Source organism: Mycteria americana, chromosome 3 (assembly GCF_035582795.1).
Source record: "Mycteria americana isolate JAX WOST 10 ecotype Jacksonville Zoo and Gardens chromosome 3, USCA_MyAme_1.0, whole genome shotgun sequence".
In the NCBI taxonomy this organism is placed as follows: Eukaryota; Metazoa; Chordata; class Aves; order Ciconiiformes; family Ciconiidae; genus Mycteria; species Mycteria americana.
Genome location: NC_134367.1, coordinates 69269844 through 69282740, shown reverse-complemented (window position 1 = coordinate 69282740; position 12897 = coordinate 69269844). Strand labels below are relative to the sequence as shown.

The 12897-nt window shown below is 38.7% G+C and overlaps 1 protein-coding gene across 3 annotated transcripts in view; it reads left to right on the top strand.

Moving 5' to 3' along the window:
- The window catches only part of SYNJ2 (synaptojanin 2), a 69187-nt gene that overhangs the window by 2493 nt on the left and 53797 nt on the right, over nt 1-12897 (top strand). For all 3 annotated transcript variants that reach the window (XM_075498909.1, XM_075498908.1, XM_075498910.1), the window contains exon 2: nt 9476-9562. In XM_075498909.1, the coding sequence (XP_075355024.1) occupies nt 9476-9562 (87 nt within the window). The remainder of the gene's footprint in view (nt 1-9475; nt 9563-12897) is intronic.

Genomic DNA, 12897 nt, shown 5'->3' with positions numbered 1-12897 from the left:
ATGATAGATTTTTCTCCCCTAGTGTTGCTATCCCCCATTTGAATTGCTGTAGCTAAAAATGATTAGAGAATTTATACAGACTCTTTTAAAATGTGTGTTAGAAGAATTTTGAAGTAGTGATCTGTATAGTGGCTAGTGTAAAAGCTTGTTTGCGATGCCTTTTGAAAGTCCAGTGTCACCTCTTGAGATAACTGTAATCATGCATATGTTGGCATCCAGCCCACTCCATGTTAATAACTTTATCATTTTATTTCATTTGGTTTCTCTTTTCCTCCCTGGCTTGGTTCCTATATTGTAGGAAAAGCTAGTTTATCCAGTTGAGCCTGTTTAGTTAGTGTCTTCTGTTTGTGCAGCAAAGGACCAGAAAAGGAGGGAAAACCAGCAGTAGGTATTGTGATGGTAAATTTACAAGAATTGTGAAGAGGAAGCTCTGTAGCCAAGGTGATAACAGAAACAACTTTAATTCTGTTTTGTTTGCCTGGCCTTTAGGTTGTTACTAACCATCGAACACTTCAGTGGAAGGTTAACAGTTTGTGTTATGTGTGGTTTCAGATATACTAGCCCTAGGATTTCTCTGTCTAATTTTCCATTTCTAAAACAAAGTTTTTTAAAAATTGCATGCCTGTGGTGAGGAGGAATTATGCAACTGTGCCTTATGCAAACTTCCACACGAAATAAAAGCAGATACGTATACCTGGAACACTTAAGTTGTACAACAGTTTATGCAGTTTTGCAGTAGCAGCCTCATGTTAATAGAACTGTAGAGAGGAATAATCATGGATGGACAACGAAGGCCTGAGAGGAAATTTTAGTCATTTTTCATTATTCTTTTTCCATAATTACCAAGTGTCTCTTTGCCCTTGAACAGGCACAACATCTGCATTTTTTTGAAAGTTCAATTGCTTCTATAATACTTTTGTACTAGAAGAAACTTAAATGTTGAATTTAACCTAGTTCAAGTGGCAGAAGGGAGTGAGAATCATCCTAGAAGAAGAGGCATTACAAAAAAGAAATGTAAAAAACCACACACTTGTATAGACACTGGCATTTATACAGGCCGTAAGCCTCTGGCAAACTCATAATTAAAATAAACCCTTTCAGATGTGTAAACCAAAAATTTTACACTGTCTTGTGAATGGATGACTTTATACTTTTTCCTCTTTCAGTATGTTATAAAGATTATGATGACAATTTTAGTTGTAAATTGGTTATATTTCCTTATTGCATATAGAGATTTAATACTTTTAACTTGAAAAATATTTGCACATTTGATATCAGTAGTGGGAAAGTATTATGGAGATCTCCAATTGTCTGAGATGTCAGCAATTTATAAAATGAGCACACTTGGGCTGTAAGGGAAACCTAACCTAAGAAACTTTTGGAAAAATCAAGGAATCAAAAATCACAGCGGGCAACCTAGCTACGTAACCCCAAACGCCTTAACTTAGTCTGTATAGTGATGTAATATAAACAGAACGATTTTCTGTTCTATCATAAATTAGATAGTATTTTTGAAGATGGGAGTTTTTCTTCCTCTTCTCATGATGTCACTGTAGGGCGGAGGGCAAAACTCACCGTTTTGAATTTAACAGCACATTTTGCAGGAGGCTTTTTTTGCCACTGGCAACCCTGAAGCTTCAGTCATCTCCAGTAGGATGAGTGACAGCCTGAAACAATTCTTCCAGGAATTCTCTGAACTAGAACATCAATAATTAGATTCTATGGAAGAAACTTAGAGTCATGAAGGATGAAGAAAAATTGTCATTGATTTAGAAGTTTTTGCTTATACAAGAGGGAGTATAGATACAAATGCTGTTCCTACTTTTAACACATTACAGTTTTAACACTTTATAGATGAAGTGAACTGCACAAGGCAGTTCTGAACTGCTGTCAAGGCAGTCACTGAACTAAACTAAGGCTATAGTGCTGAAAATGCAGTTATTTAACTTTATTATAGCTGGTAATCTCAGTGAAATGATGTCAACAGGAGTGCTCTGCTATTGAAATGCAGCATAAAAATATGTTTTTGCAAGGGCAGAGCCAAAGGGCGCACATATTTTTTTTTTTTGTAAGCACTTTGATTCTGCAATTGCTTTTATTAAAGGGTGTTATAACACCTGATACAGTCAATCCTAAATGACCATGGTCTTTTGAAAATAGTGAAATTCAAAGCTGATGCAGTGTATATTTTCGCAAATATGGCTGAAGTTTTTCCCTCCAGACTTTCACCCACAAATCTGGGAAGTAAGCCTTTACTAGAGACAAACTTACATAGAGTTAAGGGGTGTGTACACTCCGCAGAGCAGCTCTGTGCCTGCTCTGTGGCTTCAGTTGCAGGTACGTATGTGGTTCTCTAATGCAGCTGAGTGAAATCAGGGTATAGCCTTGCAGGGGGAGGGATGCAAACCGGGAAGTGGCAATTATTTACCTGCGTTATCTTTTTTTGTACAGAATGCAGTTTCTGTGCTGTATGTGTGTTCACTGTTTACAGTAAGCTTTAGTTTTGTATTTAGGTGGATAAATATGGCACTGAGTGGGGTATGGAAATCAAACACCAATACTTCTGTAAAGGTATTGTGAATGTATTTCTAAGCACTATACACTATCCAAAACAATGAGCCTTACAGCATGACTAATTTTTATTCTTATGCCAGGATATTTATATAGCTAATCTCCCTATTCTATCTGTATTCCTAAAACTTCTTGTTTAAATTAAAAAAAAAAATCAAATAATCCAATTACAAATTTTTATCAAGTTTTCTGTAGTTTAGTGGTGTTCAAACTTTTTCCATTTGTGGATCCCTACAAAACTTGTAGTGGAAGTAATCTACATAGCAGAAGCCTTGCTTTTCTTGGTTACACTGGCAATGGGCACTTGCAAACTATGGTTTCTCAGGCTGAAATTCACTGCTATAGGTTATAGGGACAAGTGTGAGTTACAGTTCCTTTGCTGTTGTTGAAATGGAAATTGAGTACACAGAAGAGGGAAGGTGTATTGGTATAAACGTAGAGTGTAGATTACAAGACTCATTATCTATGCTAGGAAACTGTTAGTGGTTGTGAGGTATAAATTCTGCTTGATGGTTTATGACTGTAGTGACTACAAGTTTCTATGTTAATATATGTAATATATGACAGGAACCACATAAAGGTAGTGGTCAAGCTCTAGAGAAATGACTTGGGGACTTCTCTTTTATCTTGACTGCTTGCAGACCACAGCACTGGCCAGTAGAAACCTGGTGGTTTTATGAGTCCATTATTCTTTGGTTGTGAATAAAAATATTCATATATACACATGCAGCTATGAAAACATAATCCCTCACTAGAAACAGAATGTTTTCAATCTCATACAGGAAGCCAGTGAACTGATCTTTACAAAATGACACTTTGTTGATTTGTTTGTTGTGTTTTCAACCAGAAATACCATTTTCTACAAAATTGGTAAATATATTGCTTAATGTTTTGAATATCCAGACTGTCTTAACTGTAACTCTGACCACAGACCTCTTCCCAACTCTGTATTGCTTGACCTATATGGTATTTCAGAATACAGTACGACTTGCGTAATGGCTGTGTAGCTTGAATTGAATGTGAACAGGAAGATTTTAGTGATGAAAGATAATGAAAATAAATGAAAATACAACAAAGTGCTTTAGGCCTGTCTGAGGATGACAGAAAACAGAATTTGGAGGCGGGTTAATTATCTAAACTCATAATACCAGACGTTGGACATATTTCTAGGTAAGATGCTGACAGTAGTGTATTTTTTTTTTTCTCACGTGTTTTTGTTTTTTTTTGTGTATGAAATTTCTGTTGGATTATAGATTTGCTCTTTCTGGGGAAAATTCAAACCTCTTTCCCCAAAATGCTAAACAGCACAAATAAAGGAAACAAGCTACTGAGACCCTGTTGCATCAAACCTGTGTTTCTAAAAGTACTTAGAAATGCTTCAGAATGTACAAGTATAGCAGTACCTACAGCTAAGCAGGTGTCTGTTTCCAGAATCAGGCTTAATAATCAGAGGGGAGAGCCAGAATCTGTAACCTGGTCCCAGACTCTCTTCAAGAGCTCTTTCTTCAGTTTTATCTTTAAGTTGTAGGCGTTACAGTGTCTCTCCTTAATGTTGGACTTGGAACTATGGTACCTTTCTGCCTTCTCCCTCTGGTCACTGACCTTTCTGGACACCATATGTTTGAGAGCCCTGTTGGTTCCTGCTGAACACCGGTCACAAGCGGTGTTCCCCAGGGCTCTGTGTTGGGGCCAGTTCTGTTTAACATCTTTATCAATGATCTGGACGAAGGGATCGAGTGTACTCAGTAAGTTTGCAGATGACACCAAGTTGTGTGGGAGTGTTGATCTGCTTGAGGGTAGGCAGGCTCTGCAGAGGGACCTGGACAGGCTGGATCGATGGGCCAAGGCCAATTGTATGAGGTTTAACAAGGCCAAGTGCAAGGTCCTGCACTTGGGCCACAGCAACCCCATGCAACGCTACAGGCTTGGGGAAGAGTGGCTGGAAAGCTGCCCAGCAGAGAAGGACCTGGGGGTGTTTGTTGACAGCCAGATGAATATGAGCCAGCAGTGTGCCCAGGCGGCCAAGAAAGCCAATGGCATCCTGGCTTGTATCAAAAATAGCGTGGCCAGCAGGACTAGGGAAGTGATCGTGCCCCTGTACTTGGCACTGGTGAGGCCGCACCTCGAATACTGTGTTCAGTTTTGGGCCCCCCACTACAAGAGGGATATTGAGGTGCTGGAGCGTGTGCAGAGAAGGGCAACGAAGCTGGTGAAGGGTCTGGAGTAGAAGTCTGATGAGGAGCGGCTGAGGGAGCTGGGACTGTTTAGCCTGGAGAAAAGGAGGCTGAGGGGAGACCTTATCGCTCTCTTCAACTACCTGAAAGGAGGTTGTAGAGAGGTGGGGGTCGGTCTCTTCTCCCAGGTAACAAGTGATAGGACAAGAGGAAATGGCCTCAAGTTGCGCCAGGGGAGGTTTAGACTGGATATTAGGAAATTTTTCTTCACCGAGAGGGTTATCAAGCATTGGAACAGGCTGCCCAGGGAAGTGGTTGAGTCTCCATCCCTGGAGGTATTTAAAGGACGTTTGGATGAGGTGCTTAGAGACATGGTGTAGTGGTGGGCTTGGTAGTGTTAGGTTAATGTTGGACTCTATGATCTTAAAGGTCTTTTCCAACCTATATGATTCTGTGATTCTGTGAAGTCTGGGGGATCAGCTCTAAGAAAGGGTTGAATAAAGGAAACTGCATACGTCTGGCCAGTTCCTGCTAGCTGTTAAATCGAATTTGCAGCTTTTACAAGCAGGAAGTCACACTTGGATAGGCCATGTGGTATATGTAGTTGTGTGTCTTTTCATGGTGTTTTTCTTTGGCTCTGAAATATTTTACGCATGGAAAAAGATCACTTTTAGTTGAGTTTATTGTAGCTTAGTTTCATTGAATTATTGTGTGTCTCTTGTTTTGCAAGGGTTAAAATTTTGAGCTAACGTGCCAACCTTATATATAATTTACATCAGGGGCTTTTACATTATTGATATTAAGAAAAGTGCTTGAGGAATGCAGACAGTGTGCAGGTCTGTAAAGCTGTTATGAACACAACACAGTTGTGGTAATTATTGCAGAGGGGTGGATACTCAATTATATGCTTAGTGGAAGGAAAGATTACTAAAAATATTAATGGAAAGCTTTAGTGAAATTTGGTAATTACTATGTGTACTCTTTAGTACCTATAGCTATTATTAAGTAGTAAACAAATGCACTATGTATTTGTGAACTTGGCTTGTTCTCTAAGAAGAAAACTTTTTCGTGAGTTTCGTCAACTTCTGTAGCAGTGTTGTGCATTAACTATATATGTATGTATGTAACTCAAGCTGTCTGGCTTGAAAAAGGAAGGATTTTATGTGTGAGCAGAGTACAGTTAAACATCCAGTCCTTGTCCTAGGTTTTCAAGCAGACCACTCTCACTGCCTCTGCATTTCAGAGCTTTTATGAAAGCCATTGTAGAACAAAAACCCTGACTTTGGAACATTTATCAGAGAAACATGGAAATCATTTTCATGTTACTGATTAGAAAAGCGCTATGTCTTTGGACACATCTAGCTGTCAAATGTTGTTGCTAAAACAGTATTTTCAGTACTGTTGAAACTTGTCAGATATGGTTTATATTTCCCCTGTTTGTCAACAATCCTTTAGAGTTTCGTAGTAATTTTTCCCTTTAACTCTCTTCTTCATCCAGCAAAGGCAGTAGCACGTCAGTGAGTTTTGTTCTCTGTCTAGTCACTCTGTGATTCTGGCTCTTGTGTCCTAGCACTGTTTACAAATACTCTAGGAGATGTTTCAGACCAGGTTTTGATGACAGTTATTTGAGATTTCAATAAGAATTTTTTAAGATTTATAAATATTTCTTTTTAATAATAAGATACGAACTTGGCTCAAGCCCTCTGCAATAATGTCCTTTTAAAGTCACGCTCTAGTCATCCTTCCTATGTATTGTTTTTTACAGTGATTGCTGGGGATACCTCCTCCTTCTCCCTCCCAAAAACAAAAAAAAATTGGCTAAGGTGTGTCAGAATCCAGCTAGGACCTCCCAGTGCTCAAGAAACACTGTATCCTCCCTTGTACACTGGCAAGGCATAGAGCAAGACAGTGCCGTGGTGGCTGGAGGCTGTGAGGGACGAAGGAGTCATCCCCCCCCAGTTCACGAGGTCCCTTATGGAGGGGGTGCAGTGTGCAGGAGCTGCTGCCTGACCTCTGCTGCCCCAGCCCATGCAAAATGATGGTGATCACAGTGCATCTCAGGAGTTTGTGCAACACAGAGGAGTATAATGGGACAGTAGACTTCAGATTCCATCAGTATCTATAACAAAGGGATTTTTTTTTTTTGCCACACAAATTTGGTGTCTATGCACTAAAATATTCTGGCCTGTCCATTTGCATGACCCACAGGCATAGCCATGTCTGTTTGGCATGTTCCTTCCCTCTCGGACTATGCACAGGTGAGGTCTTGGAGCATGCTGTATCTTTAGAGAGTGCACGGAGATGTCAAGGAAAGATCACGTTGTTGCATTTTTGGTTTCTGAGTCTAAATTGCTTCAGGGAGCAAAATGAACCCTAGAATAAATAACAGAATCTGCCATGTGGTAGAAGTTATTGGCAAGTTGTTAGCCAGCCAAAAAGAGTGGCAATGGAGCCGCGTCCTCCTGGAGCTTTGTGTTTGGAACCTGCTTCTCCCTTCCATCCAGCTCTGCTGGTACTGATGCCCTGACTGATGCTACTGTGCAGGCAAATGTTCTCTCAAATGGTCTGCCCAGAATGACGGGGTATTTCTGTACCACTACTGGCAAAACGCAGCTATTTGTCTGTGCATTTGGAGAAGTCCCATGCCAGGAGCTGATGTGTGTGTGTTGCGTGTGTGTGGCTTGACCTGGGAAACTTTGGTGGCTTGAGTATGTGCCACACTGTCAGGTGCTTCTTGCTGTTAGCAGCATGAGTTGTGTGTTGCTTATTTCCACACTGAAATAAATTCTGTTCTTTTGGATCATGCTCTTACCAGACACTTTAACAGCCAGCTTTCCAACCCGTAATTCTATTTTGAAGAGTATTACCATGCTTTCAAGATGTCTTTTCAATGTTTTCAGATTGTGCCTAGCCTGCAAGTTTGTGAGCTCCTGCATCAGTCTGAGATCTGAATCTCTTGCTATTTCTGTTGTTATTTCTGTTGTATTTCTTCTTAGAGGTGGAATATTTGGAGCAAGAATTTTGTTTATGGTTTTTCCTTTTTATTTTAAAGGGAACAAAGATAAGCTTTTAAGGCAGAGAACAAATTTAAGAAAGAAGTCAGTATGTTGTTGCTGCTTTTTTCTAGTGAAGGTGCCACGGAAAGCGAAACATCACTTTTAACTTTTTTTTTTTTTTTTAAATACGTAAGGAAGGCCTGAGAGGGAGTCTTTTTAAAAAATGAAACATTGTTGTAGTTTATCTAAACTCTTTTTGCTGAAGTTTTTTTGAAGTGCCAGAGAACTAAGCTTCCAGAGTCTCAGCTCTTAAGAGGTACTGATACCGAATATTTACATTGTTGCTGTCCAGAGGTTTACCTTACCCAATAAAAATCCCTTTATCTTCTTTCTGTTGCTTATGTTTTGTTTCACCGGTGTGTGTGGTATCAACGTTTTACTAGTTTCTATAATTCACTCAGTGTTTGTAAGAAAGCAAAATAGATAAGTTGTGAAAGTCTGATGTAAAAAATAAAATTTGAAAAAATTAACAAGTCTTCTCTATTTGTCACGGATGCAAAAATTGAGACAAATGTGTTTTGATTTCCTTTGGGCTTGCCTCTACTAAGGTATCCACAAGAATTGTGCAAGTGGAAGTGTCCTTTCGTTCACTTCAAAATGTCAGTGACATACAAGATATTTATTTGTTTTCCATGCTTCTCACTGAGCTACTTGCCTCTCGAGGTTTATAAAGAGAAGTCTGTTTCTTTCTTTTCTGTTCCATCATCCATTGCAGGCAGTTCAGTTTTTCCTTTTTATGCCCGGAGGTTTCAGATTTTTTTTAACTGCTGAAGTTTATTAGGAGCATAAGATTCTAAAGTATTAGCTAACTTCTGAAAGTACCATGTTGCTGTTTATCTGTGGTTTAGGAAGTAAATGGACATTTGAGGGTCACAGCCTGTTTTCCTCATTCATGAGGCTAACCTTGCTCCTCATTAGGAAATATATACAAAACACAGACTTACTCATTCAGGAAGTGTTTTGGTTTTACTTTAAAGTAGCCAGTGACAAGTTTGAGCCATGTTCTGGCTTAATATCTAAATGTTCAGTTTGTGCCTATTGAAGTCAGTTGTTGCAGAAATACACAAATCTAATATCAGCATCTGACCCTTTAATTTTATTTACTTATTTTTAAACAGCTAATTCTTACTTCACTAAAATATAAGTTTAATTCCTCTTGGAATCAACATCTGAGGTGTGTACATCAAATTATGTTATCTTGCATAAAAAGACCCCCTGATTCTGTCTGAAATTAGACTGTGAGAATCTGGAAAAAGAAACCATCTGGTTTTGCACATTAAGAAAAGATATATTTTAGCTTATGGCCAGACAAATCATTATTTTTGTTCTTATTTTAGAATGGTGTAAAGTTTACATGTGCCTGCATATTCCTTTGCTTATTCTGAAGCTGATGTGGCATCTGTACCATAGAATAAGAACATTACTAATGATCACATTGTTTGGAAGGGTTGTTAGTGCCCTTCTTTCTTCTAGGGTGGTGTGTGGAGAGGCTATGCATTTCTGTCCCATCACTTTTTATCACTGTGTTCTTACAGCATTTTAACCCTACCTTTGTACTGTAGTTTTGCTTACTGAGCAAAATCAGCTGGGAAGCATTGATGTAGGCTGTAGCAATCTGAAAATTTGATAAAGACTGGAAAACTAAGATTTGCTGCCTTTCATTTTGTTTTTCAGCTCCAGAAGAAAAGGATGCAATTAAAGGACAATACGAAAAGCTCATGGATGCTTACGGCTGCTTAGGAGAGCTTCAGCTTAAAAGTGGTAAGTGACCATCCGTATGACTGAGATTATAAAATGCCCAGACAATGCCAAACAACAACAAGTGGCTGAAGTTGTCTGAATCCTTAACTTGTGAAAGCTAGTTGCACCTTGTTACATTCAGTCTGGAAAAGTTCTATTTCTTTTTCTATCCTGTGCCAAAAGCATATTGCTAAACGATAGTCTAAGAATTTTGGACTTTTCCTAACTTCTGTTTTGTCTAACATTCTTAGTTGCCTGAAGATAATTGTCTTTTTTTTTCCTTTGCCCCATTTGTCCAAGGCAAACTATGATGTTTTACTTTTTTTTGAAGGATCATGTTTAAATCATGGTCATCTGAGACTGCAGTACTACAGATTCCCAGTCCTTGCTATAATGCCCAATTGCCTTTAATTGGGTAATGCACATGGATAAGGATTTGCAGAAGCAGGCCTTTAACTTCAGCTAGTATAGTAAGGAATATTTATTGTCATTGCTGTAAATTTCTGTACAGTTTGGGAATCTTGATTTAGCAAAGGATTTGCTATTACACTGCCTACAGGAATGTTAATGGAAATAGCATGTTTTAGGAAAAGAACTGCAGTCATTGATTTGAAGGTAATAGTACCTTACACAGCAGACTTCAAATTCACTCATTAAAAACTTGCATTAAAACAAAAAGCGCTATATGCCTTGTTCCTATGGTCTTTGAATTGGAGGAATGACAAGACTCTTTTCCATATAACTCGATGCTCCGTCAAGGAATCTGCCAAAGGCAGTGGTGGTGTGAGCGCTGGTGTATTTAGACCAGTAGATAGAAGTGTGTCTTTTCATAGCTCACTTACCATTTTATGGCATGAGTAATATGACTTGAGATTGATGTGAAGAGGCGACGGCAATCTGAAAGATTTCTGTGTCATAATTTAAAACCATACGCTCATCTAGTCTTTTTAAATTAATGTGGGCTTTTTGTTTGTTTTGTTTCTTATGGAGTTAATTAGGCATTTCTATGGAGATTAATATCAATTTGTTAATGTAATTACAAATGGAGGGCTTGTGATTAGTTTTTCTTGGCACTTGGACCTGTTTTTCTTCATAGGAGTCTAATGAATCCTGTTGTAATAGTAAAGGAATGTAGCTATTGAATTCAAGCTCTTCAAGTTACAGATGAGGGTAGTTTCTTGTACGTGATGGGTACTAAATACATCCTATTTTAGTCTTCATATTAAAAGGTGAATGATTTCAAATGGGATATGAAGTATTCTCAGCCTTATTTTTTCTCTTTTCTCCTTTTATTTCTGTGTTTCCCATGTCCTTACTTGTTTTTGAACCACACCTGCTTAACTTCAGTGCCCTTAAAGTGTGAGGTTTTTCCTCTCTGAGCTTTGTCACTGCATCTCTGTCTTGTTCTAGCATTAAATTACAAGTCCTAGTACAGGACTTCCTTTGGAAAGGATTGTTAAAAATTTTATTGGTAATTGGATAAAAAAGTTAGCTACTGGAGGCAAACTTCAGTAGTGACTGAGTGAAAAGTCAGGAGGGTCATGCTGTAATGGTAAGCAAAGATAAGCAAACATTTTCTGCTGCTGAACGTGTTTTAAAAAGCAAAGATGATTGCATGCCATCTCACCATTCAAGAGTGTCGTGGTTCAGCCCCAGCTGGCAACTAAGCACCACACAGCCGCTTGCTCGCTTTCCCCTGGTGGGATGGGGGAGAGAATCAGAAGAGTAAAAGTGACAAAACTCGTGGGTTGAGATAAAGACAGTTTAATAAGTAAAGCAAAAGCCGTGCATGCAAGCAAAGCAAGGAATTCATTCACTACTTCCTGTTGGCAGGCAGGTGTTCAGCCATCTCCAGGAAAGCAGGGCTCCATCATGCGTAATGGTTACTTGGGAAGACAAACACCATCACTCCGAACGTCCCCCCCTTCCTTCTTCCCCAGCTTTATATACTGAGCATGACGTCATATGGTATGGAAGAGCCCTTTGGTCTGTTTGGATCAACTATCCTAGCTGTGTCCCCTCCCAACTTCTTGTGCACCTGGTAGAGCATGGGAAGCTGAAAAGTCCTTGACTAGTGCAGCAACAACTAAAACATCTCTGTATTATCAACACTGTCTTCAGCACAAATCCAAAACATAGCCCCATACCAGCCACTATAAAGAAAATTAACTCTATCTCAGCTGAAACCAGGACAAAGAGGTGGCCCAGATTTTTTTCACGATCTTAGTTAGATCTTCCATCTTACATATAAGTAAGTTCCATCCCTTTAGCTATTGCTTGCATAAAAGATTAATGCTAAAAAGGAATGCAATGTAACTTTTTTCTTTTTTTATATAATGTATTCTAGCAGCTGCAAACAAGGGCATAATTGGCCAGCTCTTCACTGAGCATCAGTGACCACATAGACTTTGTTCTATGTGTAGGAGTATCAGTATTTTTTTCTTACTACTGGAAACCTGCAGACAATAAGTACTAAATTAACTGAAAATATTTGTGAAAGTACGTTCCACTGGGATATTAAAAGAGTATATTTGTAGAGCAGAAGGGGAGACTTTTTTTCAAGACATGAAAGATGTCTCTGAGCACTTTAATTAATCTGTAAATATCGCTACTTAGGAATCCAAATAAATCACATTGAATGCCTGCCAAAGTAGATCATGCTTTTCACAAGAAAGTAGATGAAATATGTGAAACTGACTCACAAAGTTCATGTTTCCCACCAGTAATAACATTCACTTCTATGTACTTATGTCTGTTAACATGACTCACTAAGTTCTTCTGCTTTCTTTTGTGAGATGGATGGCCGCAGAATGAATTGTACAGTGTTTCGGAGCTGTATCTCAGCCAAGATTTTCCTGCCAAAGAAGATCTAGCAAATACATCTTAAGCAAAGTGTTAAAAGAGCTGGCTTTGCAGTGTTTGGTTTAAGATGCTGTGATGTTAGGAAGGGGTACATATATAAGGTAGTATTTTGACACCATCACCACATAGGTTGTTCAGTTTAATACAGCTGCTATATTTGGGGAGACATTCTGAATTAATTTGACTGTGTATATACTCTTGCTCTTGCACATATACAATGTCTAGTTGAAAGGAAGAAGTTTCAAAGGCAAAAAGGACAACTAAGTACCTGTTTTCTATTCCTTTTGAACATTTGCTAATATATAATTGTATTTAGAAGAGGGAGAAAGTGTATCTTTGAGACTAAAACTGTAGTTTGGAAAATCTTGGTTCTTTTCATAGTTCTGCTATAGATTTCCTCAGAGATTTTCAGCTAGATGCTTAGAATCTGCTACTCTGCTGTGTTCTGTTGCTAATTTTGAAGGCAGATGAGAGGCAAAAATACCTTGCAAATT